Source organism: Babylonia areolata, chromosome 11, assembly GCF_041734735.1.
Source record: "Babylonia areolata isolate BAREFJ2019XMU chromosome 11, ASM4173473v1, whole genome shotgun sequence".
Classification (NCBI taxonomy): Eukaryota; Metazoa; Mollusca; class Gastropoda; order Neogastropoda; family Buccinidae; genus Babylonia; species Babylonia areolata.
In genome coordinates, this window is record NC_134886.1 from 116,757 (window position 1) to 137,566 (window position 20,810).

The 20,810-nt window shown below is 42.8% G+C and overlaps 1 protein-coding gene across 1 annotated transcript in view; it reads left to right on the top strand.

Moving 5' to 3' along the window:
* LOC143287263 (adipolin-like) overlaps positions 1-20,810 on the top strand; it is a 96,917-nt gene that overhangs the window by 60,650 nt on the left and 15,457 nt on the right. Inside the window, exon 5 of the mRNA XM_076595210.1 lies at positions 3,150-3,190. Coding sequence (XP_076451325.1) covers positions 3,150-3,190 — 41 coding nt within the window. The remainder of the gene's footprint in view (positions 1-3,149; positions 3,191-20,810) is intronic.

Here is a 20,810-nt window from a genome sequence, read left to right on the forward strand (position 1 = left end):
AACTTCCATGGTTAGGCTGGAGGTTGTGACTTTGTGGGCAGCATTCTCTTCCCTAATTGTTTTTCCATTTTGTTTCGCAGTGAATCCCCAACCGGATTGGTCTTTGGTGACTGAGCCATCTGTGTGTATGATGATGTCCTCTTCCTTACTGTTTTCTTCTGTGAGTAGCTTCACTTCCACATCAGTTTTGCCCTCTGGACATTCCCAACAAAAGGAAGCAAAAAAAATCAAGATGGTCATGAAACATTTATCAGTATCGCTTGTCCCTTCTAAATTTCACAATTTTGTTTCTCAGTGCAGCCAGACATCTGTTAGAATTTCCACGGTGTGTCTGCTCACTTTCTTGACTGGCGCATCTCTTGGGTTGACGTCTAGTCACTGTGTGGGTGATCTTGAAACATATGGGCCCATCTCTTGGGTTGACGTCCTGTCTCTGTGTGGGTGATCTTGAAACATATGGGCCCATCTCTTGGTTGACGTCCTGTCTGTGTGGGTGATCTTGAAACATATGGGCCCATCTCTTGGTTGACGTCCTGTCTCTGTGTGGGTGATCTTTTGATAAGAAACTGTAGGGAGAGCTGGACAGTACAAGGTCTTCAGAGAAGAAGCCTCTCTCAGTCAAGTGTTTTCGGCCCTGAACTCCTTTCACTCTAAGGGGGACAGGCCGCACCCAGGTCATGGCTCCTGGATTCCCTTGTATTGCCGCCTTTTCTTTTTTCCTGGTCCTCAGCATGTTCGAACCCGTGCCTCCAGGGTGGTCGCCACCTCAGGACTGAGTCACCTTTTCTGGCAGACGTTTTAACCACTGAGCCATCGTACGCCTAGTTCGAGTACGGAAATTTAATCCTTATGAAGTTTACTTCCATTCCTCCTCGACTAGATCCATCTTGAACTCTTTTCTGCTGCTTCTGCCATTGCCTTGAGAGCCCATGTCCTCTCTCTGCCAGAAATCGATATCTTTTTCATGAGGCTGCAGGCAGATGCGCCCATAAACCCTCTTGCACCAGTCTCTACGGCGAGGACTTTGGCTTGGAAACCAAATTCTCTCAGGCTGCTGGCTAGACTAGCATACTTCTCAGTCTTGTAGATGCAGGCTTCCTCCATTTGGCTTTCGTATGGCACAGTCAGCTCAATCAGAATCGCTTGTTTCGTTGCCTTGGAGTGGAGTACTATGTCAGGTCTCATGCTGCTCTTGCTGATGATTTCCGGGTGTTTCTTCCCGTCTGGTAGGTCAACTGTGCATTCCCGATCTTCGGCAGCACTTGGTTGTGCCTCCATGTGTACCGTCCTTGGCTCAACGCCGCTTTGCTTGAGCTGAGGACATGTTCCACTGTTTGTTTGCCATGGCAGAGTGGGCACGCAGGTTCACCTGCTTTCCCCCTTTTCACCAAGTTTGTATTCGAGGGAAGGAGGTCGTACACAGATCTTAGGATGAAGCTGATCCTCAGAGGGGCCATGTTCCACATGTCGCTCCAGCTGAGGCTCCTTTGGAGTGCATTTTCCCATATTGTCCACTGCCCCTGCTGGCCTTGCTGAACTGCCTTCTGGACTCTTTTATCATCCTCTTCCTTCTCAATCTCATTTATGATCATGTCTCTTTTTGCTTTCCCCCTTGCCTTGGACCACCACTCCATCTTTGTCAATCCCATGCCTTGTCTGTTGGTTTGGGTGTGTCCTATTGTTTCCTTCGTCTTAAGACTTTTTTTCGTTCCACTGACTGCCTCCCTGACTTTCCATTTTCTGCCAGACTTCAGCTTGGGTTGGTTGGATCTCACAATACTGTCACCTGAGTCTTCGAGCAAGCTGAGAAGTCTTGCCTTTCCTACCTTATATTCTTCGACAAGGGACTTCAGAGGTAGCCTCAGCTTTGCTTGGCGACAGTAGAGTGCCACGCCAGTGAGACCAGGTGGGACACCAGGCCATTTTGTGTGTACTTGTTGATCTTTGCCTCAATCGACTCGACTGTGAGACTCGACTGATATCATATCAGGAGAGGCCACAGGAGCTTTGGTATCAGCATGGACTGTAGGCACCACACTTTGAATTTGCCAGGAAGGCCACACTGGTCTGTGATATGCAGGCCTTCTTCTGCTGTCTGGTTTTCTTTCCTCTTTTTGTTTCTTTCAGGGACTCATCATACCATCATCCAAGGCTCTTAACTGGTTCATCTGACACCGTTGGAATGGCTTGGTTGGCTACAGTGAATGTGACCGTTTCAGCTACCTTTCCTTTAGGCAGTGAGACGCTCCGTGATTTCTTTGGTTTGAAGTTCATTCTGGCTGAGGCAACTGGCTCGTTCAGCCGCTTCAATATTTCTTGAAACATGTTGGCCCATCTCTTGGGTTGACGTCCTGTCTCTGTATGTATCTTTTCAGATTGTATTATTCTCGTTTTGATTTTCTTCATCATCATCATCATCATCATCATCACCATCATCATCATCAGCATCATCATCATCATCATCATCATTTCCATCACCACCATCATCATCATCTCCCCTCGTCTTCATCTTCTTCTCTTTCTCCCAATTTTTATTCTACTCCTCAAGCCACAGTCCATACAGAATACTTCCTCCTTCTCCGCTCTCCAGCACTTCATGTTTTCATACCAACTACCGCCACCACCACTACCACCACCACCACTGCCACCACTACCACCACCATCACTACCACCAGCTCCACTGCCACCACTACCACCACCACCACTACCACCACCTCCACTGCCACCACTACCACCATCACAACTACCACCACCTTCAGCACCACTTCCACTGTCACCACTACCACCACCTCCACCACCACTATCATCATCATAATCATCATCAGCACCACCACCACCACCACCACTATCATCATTGTCATCATCATCATCAAAACCGCTACTGTAATGTGTATTTAGGTTTTAGAGAAGAAAGGAACTAAGTGTTGGTGTATGTTTGTGTTGACACAGACATGGCGAAGAATAGAACAAAGTGTTGGTGTATGTTTGTGTTGACACAGACATGGCGGAGAATAGAACAAAGTGTTGGTGTATGTTTGTGTTGACACAGACATGGCGGAGAATAGAACTAAGTGTTGGTGTATGTTTGTGTTGACACACAAATGGCGGAGAATAGAACTAAGTGTTGGTGTATGTTTGTGTTGACACAGACATGGCGGAGAAGCGAGCGGAACGCCTGGTTACTGAAAGGGTGAGTCAGTAGTCAGTGACAACACAACACAACACAACACAACACAAGACGTGTATATTTCAGTCAGCAGCCACTGCGACAACACAACACAACACAACACAACACAACACAAGACGTGTATATTTCAGTCAGCAGCCACTGCGACAACACAACACAACACAACACAAGACAAGACGTGTATATTTCAGTCAGCAGCCACTGCGACAATACAAGACAACACATGACAAGACGTGACAAGACAAGACAAGACAAGACGTGTATATTTCAGTCAGCAGCCACTGCGACAAGACAAGACAAGACAAGACAAGACATGTATATTTCAGTCAGCAGCAACTGGGGCAGGGTGGTAACTGGCAGCACACTGGTTCAAGCCTCATCACAGGTGCTACTGGTTTGTTTCTTCAATAGCGTACCGTGGCCGAACGGTATGTACTGGTTTGTTTCTTCAATAGCGTACCGTGGCCGAACGGTATGTACTGGTTTGTTTCTTCAATAGTGTACCGTGGCCGAACTATTTACTGGTTTGTTTCTTCAATAGTGTACCGTGGCCGAACTATTTACTGGTTTGTTTGTTCTATAATGTACCGTGGCCGAACTATTTACTGGTTTGTTTGTTCTATAATGTACCGTGGCCGAATCATTACTGGTTTGTTTCTTCAATAATATTCCGTGGCCGAACTATTTACTGGTTTGTTTGTTCTATAATGTACCGTGGCCGAACTATTTACTGGTTTGTTTGTTCTATAATGTACCGTGGCCGAACTATTTACTGGTTTGTTTGTTCTATAATGTACCGTGGCCGAATCATTACTGGTTTGTTTCTTCAATAATATTCCGTGGCCGAACTATTTACTGGTTTGTTTGTTCTATAATGTACCGTGGCCGAACTATTTACTGGTTTGTTTGTTCTATAATGTACCGTGGCCGAACTATTTACTGGTTTGTTTGTTCTATAATGTACCGTGGCCGAACTATTTGTTGGTATGGTTTCTTCTATTGTGTACTGTCGTCGAACTATTTGCTGGTTTGTTTGTTCTATAGTGTACCATGACCAAACTATTTGTTGTTTTGTTATCGTGTAGTGAGGTCTATGGTCGAACTATTTATTGGTTGATTTGTTCTATATTGTACAGTTGCCGAACTGTTTGTTGGCTTGTTTGTTCTATAATGTACCGTGGCCAAACTATTTGTTGGTTTGTTTGTTCTGTAGTGTACCGTGGCCGAACTATTTCTTGGTTTGTTTGTTCTATAATGTACCGTGGCCGAACTATTGGTTGGTTGGTTTGTTCTGTAATGTACCGTGACCAAACTATCTGTTGGTTTGTTTATTCTATAATGTACCATGACCGAACTATTGGTTGGTTTGGTTTGTTCTATAATGTACCGTGGCCGAACTACTGGTTGGTTTGGTTTGTTCTATTATGTACCGTGACCGAACTATTAGTTGGTTTGTTTGTTCTATAATGTACCGTGACCGAACTATCTGTTGGTTTGTTCTATAACGTACCGTGACCGAACTATTGGTTGGTTGGTTTGTTCTATAATGTACCGTGGCCGAACTATTGGTTGGTTTGGTTTGTTCTATTATGTACCGTGACCGAACTATCTGTTGGTTTATTTGTTCTATAACGTACCGTGACCGAACTATTGGTTGGTTTGGTTTGTTCTATTATGTACCGTCGCCGAACTATTAGTTGGTTTGGTTTGTTCTTTAATGTTCCGTGGCCGAACTATTGGTTGGTTTGGTTTGTTCTATAATGTACCGTGACCGAATTATTTGTTGGTTTGGTTTGTTCTATAATGTACCATGGCCGAACTGTTTGTTGGTTTGATTTGTTCTATATTGTGGTCCATAGCCGAACTATTTGTTGGTTTAGTTTGTTCTATAATGTACCGTGACCGAATTACTTGTTGGTTTGGTTTGTTCTATAATGTACCATGGCCGAACTGTTGGTTTGATTTGTTCTATATTGTGGTCCATAGCCGAACTATTTGTTGGTTTAGTTTGTTCTATAATGTACCGTGACCAAATTATTTGTTGGTATGGTTTGTTCTATAATGTGTCGTTGCCGAACTATTTGTTGGTATGGTTTGTTCTGTAGTGTGGTCCGTGGCCGAACTACTGGTTTGTTTGTTTGTTCTGTAGTGTGGTCCGTGGCCGAACTACTGGTTTGTTTGTTTGTTCTGTAGTGTGGTCCGTGGCCGAACTACTGGTTTGTTTGTTTGTTCTGTAGTGTGGTCCGTGGCCGAACTACTGGTTTGTTTGTTTGTTCTGTAGTGTGGTCCGTGGCCGAACTACTGGTTTGTTTGTTTGTTCTGTAGTGTGGTCCGTGGCCGGCTCCTACAGAGAGCTGAGCAAACTAAGGCCTCAAAAGTAAAGACGGGGACTGTGCAGTGGAGAGAAGTCTGCTTCACAGAAGTAGCGTTGACCCTAGGGTTGGCAGTCACGTGGAAATATCCAATCTGATCGTCATATATTCAATCAGAATCAAATTAAAATCAAAAACACTTTATTAATCCACATGGAAATTAAGTTGTGCAATCACAGGCTCGTTGTAAACACTAGCATAAAATCATCATGCGCAACAAAAGAAGAGATTAAAACTAGTCAAATAAGAATTCCCAATAGCTGACGATAGACTAACCCTCCCCCCCTCCTCCCCACACACACATACTCATGTTAAGACAATAGGTTATTGCACAACAATATTTACAAATGAAAACATCCAACCAAAAAAAGGTATATATTACTAAAAGTGGCATGCGCGCACACACGCACACGCACCCCCCCCCCCCCCCCCGCTCCCACACACACACACATGCACACACGTTTATACAATAAGGTATTGTACAACAATACATTTATAAAAACATCCAGGGAATATATCGTATATGTAAGTAAAATGCACTCTCTCTCTCTCTCTCTCTCTCTCTCTCTCTCTCACATACACATGGATGTAGGCACATATGCACGCACATAACATATGTCACGCCAATGAAATTAGTACATTAACATTAACATACATGAAATCCAAGTAAAATAAGAAAATATTTAAAAATCACTTCCGATCACACACACACATAAACGCTTGCCCGTGCTCACCCGCTCAGTCCCACATGCACGCATGTCTGCTCCCATGCACTCGTCTGCTGGTGAAGTTCAGGTGTTGCTGTGGCGAGAAGGCTTGAGGGGTGGGAGGGTTCACTCATGAGTTAGTGTATTGGATGTTTTGATTGTGGGCGCGAATGGCTGTACGAATGAATGAATTAATGTAGCGAGATGTTCTTGCGCGTGGAGCTCTGAACCTACCACTTATGTCTGACCTTCTGCTATTAATGTCATCATGTAGTGGGTGTCTTTCGTCTGTCAAACTTGTTATTAGTCTGTCAGTCAGTTTTCTATTGTACATGTCGCTAAAGGTGTCTTTGTCTTATACCCACCACCCCACCCGCTTTCCTAATGACTTTTTCCAACCAGTCTTTGTCATGTTTGGTCAAGTTTCCCACGCCCCCCAGCACACGGCTCCATATGTTAAAACGCTGCAGACAACAGATGTGTAAAACATTGGGAGCATCTGCTTGCATACATTAAAAGATTTCATTTTTCTAAGACAGTACATGCGACTGCTGCTCTTTTTAATGAGTGCAGTTGAGTTTTCATTCCAAGACAGCTTACTGTCGATTATCACACCAAGATATTCGTATGAGTTGTTCGACCACTTCATTTTTTGTGATGATTTTACTTAAACTTGATTTCTTTTTTCTGAAGTCGTTTACAAGCTCTTTCGTTTTGCCAGCATTCAGTTCAAGGTAATTTTCTTCACACCAGTTCACAAACCTGTCAATTTCTCTTCGGTAGTCAGCGTCATCGTCATCAGTAATAAGTCCTGTCAGTGCGGAATCATCTGCAAACTTAACGAGTGGACACGAATTGGTCAGACATCTGCATTCAGCCGTATACAAGGTAAAAAGAAAAGATGAGAGCACTGTGCCTTGTGGTGCATCTGTGTTTGTGAAAGAAACAGTAGACATAAAATCATTTCATTTTACAAACTGAGGCCTTTTGGTATGATAGTCTAAAACCCAAAAATCGTCGGAAAAGCAAGTCCCATGTGCTAAGAGGTGAGGTTGAATAGTATCAAAAGCACTAGAAAAATCAAAGAACATCAAGCGGACACAGGTATTTGATTTGTCTAAGTGTTCATAGATTTTGTTCAAGACAAAAAGTATTGCATCATCCGTACATCTGTTCCTCCTGTATGCAAATTGCAAGGGATCTAAAATGGTTTGACAGACTCCTGCAAGTAGACAAGTATCACTCTCTCAAAGACTTTCATCACAGCAGATGTCAATGCTACTGGACGGAGATCATTCATACATAAAGCATGTGTTTTCTTGCAGGAAGTTTTCCAGATAGATGGTATATTGCCATTTTGACTAAGAGACTGATTAAAAGTGATAGTTAAAATCTGGTAGAGTTGAGCTGCATTGTATTTCAGTGTATTTGTTCGGATCATATCAGGACCAGGTGCTTTGTTTGGTTTCACTCTTTTTAATTGTGAAAACACTTCTTCTTCAGAGACAACAATGCATTCGTCCTTCTTAACATTTAAAATATCACTTAAATCTTGTCTTTCTGTGCTAAAATCGTGACAATCAAAGCGAACATAAAGTTATTCAGTTTGTTTGCTTCTTCCGATGATGATAAAACCGTTTCTTCCCCCCCCCCCCCTCCCTTGTACCTTTGTATCGACTCATTAGTTTCATCCCTTCCTACACCCTTTCATGCTGCTGCTGAGTAATTTGTTTTCTATCTTCCGCTTATAGTTTTCTCTGCCCTCTTGCAAGTCTTTCTTAACCTGTCTTTGTGCTTCCCTATTCTCTTCTTTTATCCCTCCCTTAAAAACACTTTTCTTAGCATTAAGAGTACCTTTGATCTGTTTCAAAATCCAGGGTTTGTTATTGGCAAACATTTTAACATCTCTAGCTGGAACAACACAATCTTCACAAAACTTAATGTATTCTGTAACTGTATCTGCTAATTCACACACACTGTCCGTGGCCTCAACAAACACATTCCAGTCTGTGCACTCAAAACAGCCTCTTAAGGTGTCAATGGAGTCAGCTGACCAGTCACGCACTGACACTTTCACAGACGGCTGACGTTAACTAAAGGTCTGTAAGTGGCAACAGATAGGTTAGGCTGTGGTCAGAACGTCCAAGGGGTGGCAGCTGCACAGAAGAATAGGAATCCGGTACGTTAGAATAAAACAAATCAATTGTCCTGTTCTCGCGGGTTGGGACAGTAACAATGCTCATAAAAATTTGGAAGCGTCTTTTAAAGAGAGCAGTGATTAAAATCCAAGGACAAAAGTTTCAAAGAGTCAGGTGCCTTTGCCTCAAGATCGTGTATGTGGCTGGCGATTGCGTTCTCTGCTTCACTCGCACTGGCTTTGAGGTGAATGTACACAACTGTCAGATGCGCGTGAAAAAATTCCCGTGGCAAGTAGTATGGCCTGATTCCAAGGGTCCTGAACTCTACCACAGGTGAGCATTGCTTGTGTGTGACAGTGATATTGTTTGGGTGACAGCATTGCTTGTGTGTGACAGTGATATTGTTTGGGTGACACCACTGTTTGTGTGTGACAGTGATATTGTTTGGGTGACACCACTGTTTGTGTGTGACAGTGATATTGTTTGGGTGACATCATTGTTTGTGTGTGACAGTGATACTGTTTGGGTGACAGCATTGTTTGTGTGTGACAGTGATATTGTTTGGGTGACAGCATTGTTTGTGTGTGACAGTGATATTGTTTGGGTGACACCATTGTTTGTGTGTGACAGTGATATTGTTTGGGTGACAGTGATATTGTTTGGGTGACACCACTGTTTGTGTGTGACAGTGATATTGTTTGGGTGACAGCATTGTTTGTGTGTGACAGTGATATTGTTTGGGTGACACCATTGTTTGTGTGTGACAGTGATATTGTTTGGGTGACACCACTGTTTGTGTGTGACAGTGATATTGTTTGGGTGACACCATTGTTTGTTGATAAAAATACCCCCCAACTCCCCCCCCCCCCCCTCTTCCCCGCATCCTCAGTCCTGTCCCCCCTGAATAAAGTAAAACCATCTAAAGACACTTGTTCATCAGCAATAAAACTGTTTCGCCACGTTTCTGTAAAACACATTAAACTACACGTTTTAAAATCGGAAGAGGATAAAAAAAAAGAAAAAAAAACATAATAAAACCCATATATTCACACTTTGGCACAGTCATGTGAAAATATCCAATCTGATCGTCATATATTCACACTTTGGCACAGTCATGTGAAGATATCCAATCTGATCGTCATATATTCACACTTTGGCACAGTCATGTGGAGACATCCAATCTGATCGTCATATATTCACACTTTGGCACAGTCATGTGAAGATATCCAATCTGATCGTCATATATTCACTTTGGCACAGTCATGTGAAGACATCCAATCTGATCGTCATATATTCACTTTGGCACAGTCATGTGGAGACATCCAATCTGATCGTCATATATTCACTTTGGCACAGTCATGTGGAGATATCCAATCTGATCGTCATATATTCACTTTGGCACAGTCATGTGGAGACATCCAATCTGATCATCATATATTCACACTTTGGCACAGTCATGTGGAGATATCCAATCTGATCATCATATATTCACACTTTGGCACAGTCATGTGGAGATATCCAATCTGATCGTCATATATTCACACTTTGGCACAGTCATGTGAAGATATCCAATCTGATCGTCATATATTCACACTTTGGTACAGTCATGTGGAGACATCCAATCTGATCGTCATATATTCACACTTTGGCACAGTCATGTGGAGACATCCAATCTGATCGTCATATATTCACACGTTCAGACGGGACAAAAAGAAGAGAAGGTGTCGGAGGACTGTGACGACGCGATCCTTTCGGGAGAAATCATGAGCTCCGGGCCTGGGAGAGTCTCTTGGCGAGTATCTCTGCCAGCATCATGATCTCTGCCTTCGTAGGATGGCAAACGAGGCATGGTACCGCGCGTAAGCACCCAGCGAACAATACGATTCCCAACAGAGAAAGGAAAGACAGGATCGACTCAGAGGTAGAAAAATACGAAGAAATCGAGGGGACCGAGTCGAAACGAGTACACAGAATGTAAGCACAATACACATGCAAGCCGCATATAACAAAATAAGGCCAAATGAAAACGCTTAATAGCCAAAAAAAGCGTTAGACGAGACAGAGCGAAAACCTGACAAGATGGCGTGGAGAGCCTTGGCCAAAGGAATGATTCAGCGCTTATAGCTGTTAGAGGCGTTTGATTGGCTAAGAGCGGGCCAGACTAAGAGGGGCGTCTTTTCACTGTTAGCCGCGCGAAATTTGGCCAAACAGAGCAAACCATAGGCCTAGTTTGCATCAGTTTGACATGGTACAGTATATGACACCAAAAAATTTTTTGGCGACAAACAATACAGTGCAATACAATACAGAACAACACAACACAACACACTATACTCACGCCCACGTTTTTATCGGACCAAGTGGACATTATCAAGGTCATTATCAAGGTCATTTTCCTCAGCCTTTGATTTCTGGTCGTGTGATGTGACGCGACATTCATCGTCGATCCCTCGCTGGGAAAAAGCCGAACTCATCAACGCCGGCTCACATGTTTAGGGAACTATAGCCAGCAAGCATGTTCCTTTGGGGCTGTTGCTTGCAGTGTTCTAACCATTGGTGCAGTCTGCAGTCACAAGCTCGCTGCTCTAGCCAAGCCGATAGCCATAACGACGGGCAGGATGCATCATCCATCCTCAGCCTTGACCGAGGGAGACCTCAGGCGATGGTAGATTGGACCGTTTACATTTAGTATGCATTGCGTTGACAGTGGAGACCTTTAGACAGTAAATACGGAAATGGCGAAAGGTGTGGGAGGGTTGTGAATGTCGGTATTAGCTACGGCTTGCAATCACCACGCCATGGTTTAATGATACTTTTGGTCATTCCTATTGGCAGGCTATGCATTCAGTTAACAGTGGTGGGCAGAACAGAAAGAGCGGGAAAGGGCAAAGAAAGTCGCGGTCACGCGCACACACACACAAACTCACGTACATAATACACATAAATACGTACACACACAACGCGCGCGCATACAAAGACACACATATACGCACTTACATACACACTATACACAGATATCAACACACACACACACACACACACACACACACAATCTCGTGTTTGGCTGTAGATCTGAACATTTCTTCAGCAGCGATTTTTGTTGTGTTGTTTTTTTTTAGGAGGGAGGTATGGGGGTGGGGGTTCGGGAGTAACACGGTAAGAAACGGTGAAATTACTTTTCTGTAAAATATGACACAGCCTTTGACTGTGTTTATGCCTCGGCAAAAGCAAAATCCAACTCAACGTTATTGTTTTTTCCTGAAAAAATATTGAAAAAGCAGTTGTCACAATATGGCAAACCCTTGACACCCAACGACAAGCATTATTTTCTGCATGCTAAACACACTGATTCTCTCAAATATAGGAATGGTAACGAGGAAATAATTATAATTATATGAATACACCACAAAATCAAACCACACACAATACATACAAAAAAATAAAATAAAATAAATAAATAAAAAAATAAATAAAAAATATGTTCTTCACTCACACCACCCACACTCACAACCACCGAAAAAAATTAAAGTAGAGTTCAGTTCAGCACAGTCAACACCATCCCAGTGTTTTCAAATTTAACAATCACACACTGAGATCCACTTAACAGTGTTATCAAAGTTCACAGCCACACACTGAGATCCACTTAACAGTGTTATCAAAGTTCACAGCCACACACTGAGATCCACTTAACAGTGTTATCAAAGTTCACAGCCACACACTGAGATCCACTTAACAGTGTTATCAAAGTTCACAGCCACACACTGAGATCCACTTAACAGTGTTATCAAAGTTCACAGCCACACACTGAGATCCACTTAACAGTGTTATCAAAGTTCACAGCCACACACTGAGATCCACTTAACAGTGTTATCAAAGTTCACAGCCACACACTGAGATCCACTTAACAGTGTTATCAAAGTTCACAGCCACACACTGAGATCCACTTAACAGTGTTATCAAAGTTCACAGCCACACACTGAGATCCACTTAACAGTGTTATCAAAGTTCACAGCCACACACTGAGATCCACTTAACAGTGTTATCAAAGTTCACAGCCACACACACAAGTCCACTTTACAGTGTTATCAAAGTTTACAGTCACACACTCAAGTCCAGTTAAAAGTGTTATCAAAGTTCACAGTCACACACTCAAATTCATTTAACAGTGTTATCAAATTCACAGTCACACACTGATGTCTACTTAACAGTGTTATCAAATTCACAGTCACACACTGACGTCTACTTAACAGTGTTATCAAATTCACAGTCACACACTGACGTCTACTTGATAGTGTTATCAAAGTTCACCGTCACACACTGATGTCTACTTAACAGTGTTATCAAATTCACAGTCACACACTGACATCTACTTGATAGTGTTATCAAAGATCACAGTCACACACTGAGGTCTACTTAACAGTGTTATCAAAGTTCACCATCACACTCTGATGTCTACTTAACAGTGTTATCAAAGTTCACAGTCACACACAGAGGTCTACTTGATAGTATTATCAAAGTTCACCATCACACTCTGATGTCTACTTAACAGTGTTATCAAAGTTCACAGTCACACACAGAGGTCTACTTGATAGTATTATCAAAGTTCACAATCACACTTTGATGTCTACTTAACAGTGTTATCAAAGTTCACATCACACACTGAGGTCTACTTGATAGTGTCATCAAAGTTCACATCACACACTGAGGTCTACTTGATAGTGTCATCAAAGTTCACAGCCACACACTGATGTCCACTTAACAGTGTTATCAAAGTTCACAGTCACACACTGAGGTCTACTTAACAATGTTATCAAAGTTCACAGTCACACACACAAGTCCACTTAACAGTGTTATCAAAGTTCACAGTCACACACACAAGTCCACTTAACAGTGTTATCAAAGTTCACAGCTACACACACAAGTCCACTTAATAGTGTTATCAAAGTTCACAGCCACACACTGAGGTCTACTTAACAATGTTATCAAAGTTCACAGCTACACACACAAGTCCACCTTAACAGTGTTATCAAAGTTCACAGCCACACACTGAGGTCTACTTAACAGTGTCATCAAATTTCACAGTCACACATTGAGGTCTACTTAACAGTGTCATCAAAGTTGACAGTCACACACACAAGTCCACCTTAACAGTGTTATCAAAGTTCACAGCCACACACACAAGTCCACTTAACAGTGTTATCAAAGTTCACAGCCACACACACAAGTCTACTTAACAGTGTCATCAAAGTTCACAGCCACACACTGATGTCCACTTAACAGTATTATCAAAGTTCACAGCTACACACACAAGTCCACTTAACAGTGTTATCAAAGTTCACAGCCACACACACAAGTCCACTTAACAGTGTTATCAAAGTTCACAGCCACACACAGATGTCCACTTAACAGTGTTATCAAAGTTCACAGTCCACACACTGATGTCCACTTAACAGTGTTATCAAAGTTCACAGTCACACACACAAGTCCACTTAACAGTGTTATCAAAGTTCACAGTCACACATTGAGGTCCACTTAACAGTGTTATCAAAGTTCACAGCTACACACACAAGTCCACTTAACAGTGTTATCAAAGTTCACAGCCACACACTGATGTCCACTTAACAGTGTTATCAAAGTTCACAGTCACACACACAAGTCCACTTAACAGTGTTATCAAAGTTCACAGTCACACATTGAGGTCTACTTAACAGTGTCATCAAAGTTCACAGTCACACACTGATGTCCACTTAACAGTGTCATCAAAGTTCACAGTCACACATTGAGGTCCACTTAACAGTGTTATCAAAGTTCACAGTCACACATTGAGGTCCACTTAACAATGTTATCAAAGTTCACAGTCACACATTGAGGTCCACTTAACAATGTTATCAAAGTTCACAGCCACACACACAAGTCCACTTAACAGTGTTATCAAAGTTCACAGCCACACACACAAGTCCACTTAACAGTGTTATCAAAGTTCACAGCCACACACTGATGTCCACTTAACAGTGTTATCAAAGTTCACAGTCACACACACAAGTCCACTTAACAGTGTTATCAAAGTTCACAGTCACACATTGAGGTCTACTTAACAGTGTCATCAAAGTTCACAGTCACACACTGATGTCCACTTAACAGTGTCATCAAAGTTCACAGTCACACATTGAGGTCCACTTAACAGTGTTATCAAAGTTCACAGTCACACATTGAGGTCCACTTAACAATGTTATCAAAGTTCACAGCCACACACACAAGTCCACTTAACAGTGTTATCAAAGTTCACAGCCACACACACAAGTCCACCTTAATAGTGTTATCAAAGTTCACAGTCACACATTGAGGTCCACTTAACAGTGTTATCAAAGTTCACAGCCACACACACAAGTCCACTTAACAGTGTTATCAAAGTTCACAGCCACACACACAAGTCCACCTTAATAGTGTTATCAAAGTTCACAGTCACACAGTGAGGTCCACTTAACAGTGTTATCAAAGTTCACAGCCACACACACAAGTCCACTTAACAGTGTTATCAAAGTTCACAGTCACACATTGAGGTCCACTTAACAATGTTATCAAAGTTCACAGTCACACATTGAGGTCCACTTAACAATGTTATCAAAGTTCACAGCCACACACACAAGTCCACTTAACAGTGTTATCAAAGTTCACAGCCACACACACAAGTCCACCTTAATAGTGTTATCAAAGTTCACAGTCACACAGTGAGGTCCACTTAACAGTGTTATCAAAGTTCACAGCCACACACACAAGTCCACTTAACAGTGTTATCAAAGTTCACAGCCACACATTGAGGTCCACTTAACAGTGTTATCAAAGTTCACAGCCACACACACAAGTCTACTTAACAGTGTTATCAAAGTTCACAGTCACACACTGATGTCCACTTAACAGTGTTATCAAAGTTCACAGCCACACACATAAGTCCACCTTAACAATGTTATCAAAGTTCACAGCCACACACACAAGTCCACTTAACAGTGTTATCAAAGTTCACAGCCACACACACAAGTCCACTTAACAGTGTTATCAAAGTTCACAGCCACACATTGAGGTCTACTTAACAATGTTATCAAAGTTCACAGTCACACATTGAGGTCTACTTAACAATGTTACCAAAGTTCACAGCCACACACTGATGTCCACTTAACAGTGTTATCAAAGTTCACAGCCACACACACAAGTCCACTTAACAGTGTTATCAAAGTTCACAGCCACACACTGATGTCCACTTAACAGTGTTATCAAAGTTCACAGCCACACACTGATGTCCACTTAACAGTGTTATCAAAGTTCACAGCCACACACTGATGTCCACTTAACAGTGTTATCAAAGTTCACAGCCACACACTGATGTCCACTTTACAGTGTTATCATAGTTCACAGCTGCACTCACAAGTCCACCTTAATAGTGTTATCAAAGTTCACAGCTGCACACACAAGTCCACCTTAATAGTGTTATCAAAGTTCACAGCCACACACTGATGTCCACTTAATAGTGTTGTAGCCATGTTATGAACCGAGTGGTGTATTATCATATAGAATGGGACAGTAAAAAAGAATTACTGATGATTTACTGAATTAAAGAATAGAAAAAATCCATCCACGTGCAGGCCAGGGGCATATAGCAGGCCAGTCACAAAAAGGTTTTCTATTGTTTTATTACAATATTAAGTAAAGAAGAAGAGATAAGAGAAGATGAGAAGATAAAGAGAAAACAGTGCAAGCGATATGGCGATGGTGCTAGCCGTTGCGGGAACACACACAACACACACTGCTTGCGACACAGCAAGAAAGAGAGAGAGAGCAGGTTCTCGCCAGTGACTGGCCAGGTGGAAAAGTGACCAGTGATCACCCACTCTGTCTATTTATGCAAGTTAAGTGAACTGCAATGACACTCGGCTAGCGTGGTCCGTGAAGCAAATCGGCTCAAATCTGCCTAAATTTGATTAGCATTGTGTTTGTTACAAGGTGTTCAATAATAGATTTCTAAATGATTCCTGAACTGATATACATCTGATAGGTCGCAAAAGAAACAGCTCCACACCTACTTTCTAATGAGTATAAAATGGAGTGTTGATTATTTAAGATGAATTTAGAATCTTAATTTAAGTCACCTGAACTCATCAGTTTAATGAGCTCATTGCGGAAAATTACAAACTGTGTTAAATCAGTTTAACGTAGGCAAACACAAATGGAATAGATTTAACCCCTTCACTGCTAGTACGTTTTGCTATGGCCTATGCTGAGAAAATTTTCAGAAAAACAAGAAAAACACGCCAATGATTTTAATTTGCTTGTATTTCAAAAAGTACTGAAGATAAGTGCATAAAAGTATAATCAAATGAAAGGAAAATGAACCAAGATTTTGTTTTTTTATACTCACATGTTCAAATAATGAGTCAATCTGACAGAAAAATTCCATAAAATGCATAAATAAAAAAATTGGGACTGTCATTCCATCATGTAGGTGCTACAATATCAACCAGGTTGTCAACCTGTCTTTCTTGTGACTGTTGTGATCAACCACACACACTATCAAGGCTGAGCAACAGTGTCCAGGTACATAAAACTCCAACACAGTCCACACAAAGAATGAAAAGGGTGTACTCACCCAGGATCTATCGCCAGCAAAAACGCTGTGTGTGGTACTTGCAGAAACAGTCTTCAAGACATAGTGCTGGTTTGCTGGGGCAGTCTGGGCAGTAGAACCCCACATCCTTTCTTTGTCATTTCTTCCAGCAGACTCTGCACCTCCTTTGTGGCCAGGCCTTCTGTGGGGTAGGTGGGATGAAGTGTCGTCCACACAAGACAAACAGCGTGGTCATCTTTAGCAGTGTCTTGGTCACAAAAAATCATGGCACTAATTACATCATTCTGAAGTCCAGGAGTGTACTGCTGTTGCCTGCTTTTTTGTAGAGGATGTGTGCATTCAGCATGGCAATTTGTAGAAAATGCACACACAGCTATCTGTACCACTTCAGGGTTTTCCTTGTGGCATCGCAGGGCTGCAGCTGTTGGTCATGATGGTCCATGGCACCCATGTTTTTTGTTGTAATCCAGAATTGCTGGAGGCTTGTTTACTGCCCTTTGGTCTTGCTGCTGCTGGTCTTCAGCTGTAGGTTTGTGGCAAGTTGTCAACTCCAGATGGTCCAGGATGAACATCATGATCATCACCATGCTGCATACCTGAAACACATTGCATAAAAGACTAAGTTTGTTGGGGTTTTTTTTAACATATAAAAAGATCATGAAATGATACCATTTTATTTCTGTTTTCAGAAGCTGAAATACAAACACACACACACACCTACCCCATTCCCCCCACCCCAAACCCCCAAAACACACACACACTGCAACTGGTTCATGGTATGCCACACTCCCTTCATTCTCTCTTTCTCATACAAAACAAAATGACAACACACACACACACACACACACACACTTCTACAAGTGTTGCATTTACAAAGTAATTTAGGCATACAATTCTGTATATCATTCTCTGATTTCAGTTTTATAAACATCATCTCTTCCCCCCCCCCCCCTCCCCCTCTCTCTCTCACTCACACACACAAACAACAATAACAACAACAACAACAAACCAAAAAAGTAATATACACTCGGGAACGCACACACAGAAAGCTGCAGGCGAGCGACACACGCTGTCATCAACAATCAGCCAGCCAGCAAGCCACGCCCCCTTGGGCTGCGATGGTCAGACACAGTACCCACATGACTGACTGACTCTCACTCACACACACTGATCAGTGACTGACGAAGCCACTTACCACAGCTAACACATTCAAAACACACACAATACAGTCATATTCATTGTTACAACAAACGGAAAGCAAATAATAAATTGACAAACCTCGTAAACACCCACCTGCATCTTGAATCAGCTGAGCTTGTCTGTCTTCAGTTTCGTCAATAACTCCACCTCCCTCCACCCTCCACTGTCAAAATCAGCGTCTTCGGCATCAGCTTCACGAAGTTCTGTCTCATTCAGTCCACAATCTTCATCTCTACTGTTTGCATCGCGAAAGAATTCTTTCAGTGCAAGTGTTGGAGTTTGTATGCGTTCAGCCATAGCTTTGCAAACACAACTTGAGCTTCGTACAAACTTGCAAAACTTTCGCCATAAATATGACAATACAATGAATAAATTTAGCTTATGGAACTCAGGAGATAAAGAGCTCTCAGGGGAGCTAATTTAATGGTTAGCAGACTGTATTTTCTGTAATGCGGGACTCGAAACATAGAACGTTGTAACATGACGTACGGCGCACGTCAATACAACATTGGTGAGCGACATTTCATGACGTACGCCGTACGTCAACAGCGCAGTCAAGAGGTTGAAGATGGAATTGCGACGGTTCTGACTGTATATAGTACTTGCAGTTTACTGATCCAACAGAAGAGGTATTTAATTAAATACAGTTTGTCAGAAGCACAGATTTCACCTCACCCAATGGCATACAGTGACACTAGTTGTGGAGTGGTAGTGTGGCGAGGACAAAATGACGTAAGCTTATCGTCAGTTGAAATCTTTAGACTGACGAACGATTAAACTGAAATCAAGCATACTTCTGATTAAAGTGTGTGTCAGTGTAAGCACAACAAATATGATATTACAGTGAACAATACAGAGACTTGATTTAACAAATGGTTAGGAGCAGTTGTTTAAAAGGGGCTTTTGCAATCCAACCATAAACAAGGCTGACCCTAGCAGCTAGCCCCCACTGCTGACTGACCATAGTGGCTAGCCCTCACTGCTGACTGACCCTAGCAGCTAGCCCCCCACCCCCCACCCCCCTGCTGACTGACCCTAGCGGCTAGCCCTCACTGCTGACTGACCCTAGCGGCTAGCTCCCGCAGCTGACTAGCAGCTAGCCCCCCCCACCCCCCCCCTGCTGACTGACCCTAGCGGCTAGCCCCCGCAGCTGACTAGCAGCTAGCCCCCCCCCCCCCCCCCCCTCCCTGCTGACTGACCCTAGCGGCTAGACCCCACTGATCAGTTAGGTGCACACACACCGACCTTCACTCAGAGACAGCAGAACCATCCAACAGGATTAGGTGCACACACACCGACCTTCACTCAGAGACAGCAGAACCGTCCAACAGGATTAGGTGCACACACACTGGCCTTCACTGAGAGACCGCAGAACCATCCAACAGGATTAGGTGCACACACACCGACCTTCACTGAGAGACAGCAGAACCAGCCAACAGGATTAGGTGCACACACACTGACCTTCACTGAGAGACAGCAGAACCAGCCAACAGGATTAGGTGCACACACACCGACCTTCACTCAGAGACAGCAGAACCATCAAACAGGATTACTGGTGCACACACACTGGCCTAATCCTCACTGGCATTCAACACTGCCCCCTTTTGATCCATAACTCAGTAAACTGACAGTAAAACCACCAGCATATCAGTTTAACACTACTGATTCTCTGTTTTCGTCAATCCATTAATTCTTCTTCTTATCTCCTCACTTTGACGCGGTTGGAATTTAGATTTGCTTTCACTACTCCGTTCAAGCCAACACTGAAACAGTAAGGACATGGCTTCCAACACTGAAACAGTAAGGACAAACACTGAAACAGAAAGGACATGGCTTCCAACACTGAAACAGTAAGGAAAAAACACTGAAACAGTAAGGACATGGCTTCCAACACTGAAACAGTAAGGACAAACACTGAAACAGAAAGGACATGGCTTCCAACACTGAAACAGTAAGGAAAAAACACTGAAACAGTAAGGACATGGCTTCCAACACTGAAACAGTAAGGACAAACACTGAAACAGAAAGGACATGGCTTCCAACACTGAAACAGTAAGGACATGGCTTCCAACACTGAAACAGTAAGGACATGGCTTCAAAAAGACCGATTACGTGTAGCAACTGAACAGGGGAGATAGCCGACTTGTGAACATTGATCAGCGCTAACCCCTGGCATTGCCCCACGTTGACACCCCTTCACCGCAACAGTCAATATAAATAGAAGCTCGCAACAACGGTTTGGACCGAATCCTGATCTCGCCGTCAGTGGCCTTCACCTTTACTCAAGAGTTGCCTGACCCTGGCTTTAAAACACATTTTGACAGGCTCACAGTACACAAGAATAAGAGTTGTCTAACCCTGGCTTTAAAACACATGTTGACAGGCCCACAGTACATGAACAAGAGTTGTCTAACCCTTGCTTTAAAACACATGTTGACAGGCCCACAGTACATGAACAAAAGGGTTGGGGGCAGGGGTAACTTTGTCTGACCTGGCTCATTGATGGCTCTATCGTTAGCAGACGACAATTTTCCCAGGCCGTGACAGGTAGCTGGTAAACAGATAACGACACAGGCTCTGATCACTCAG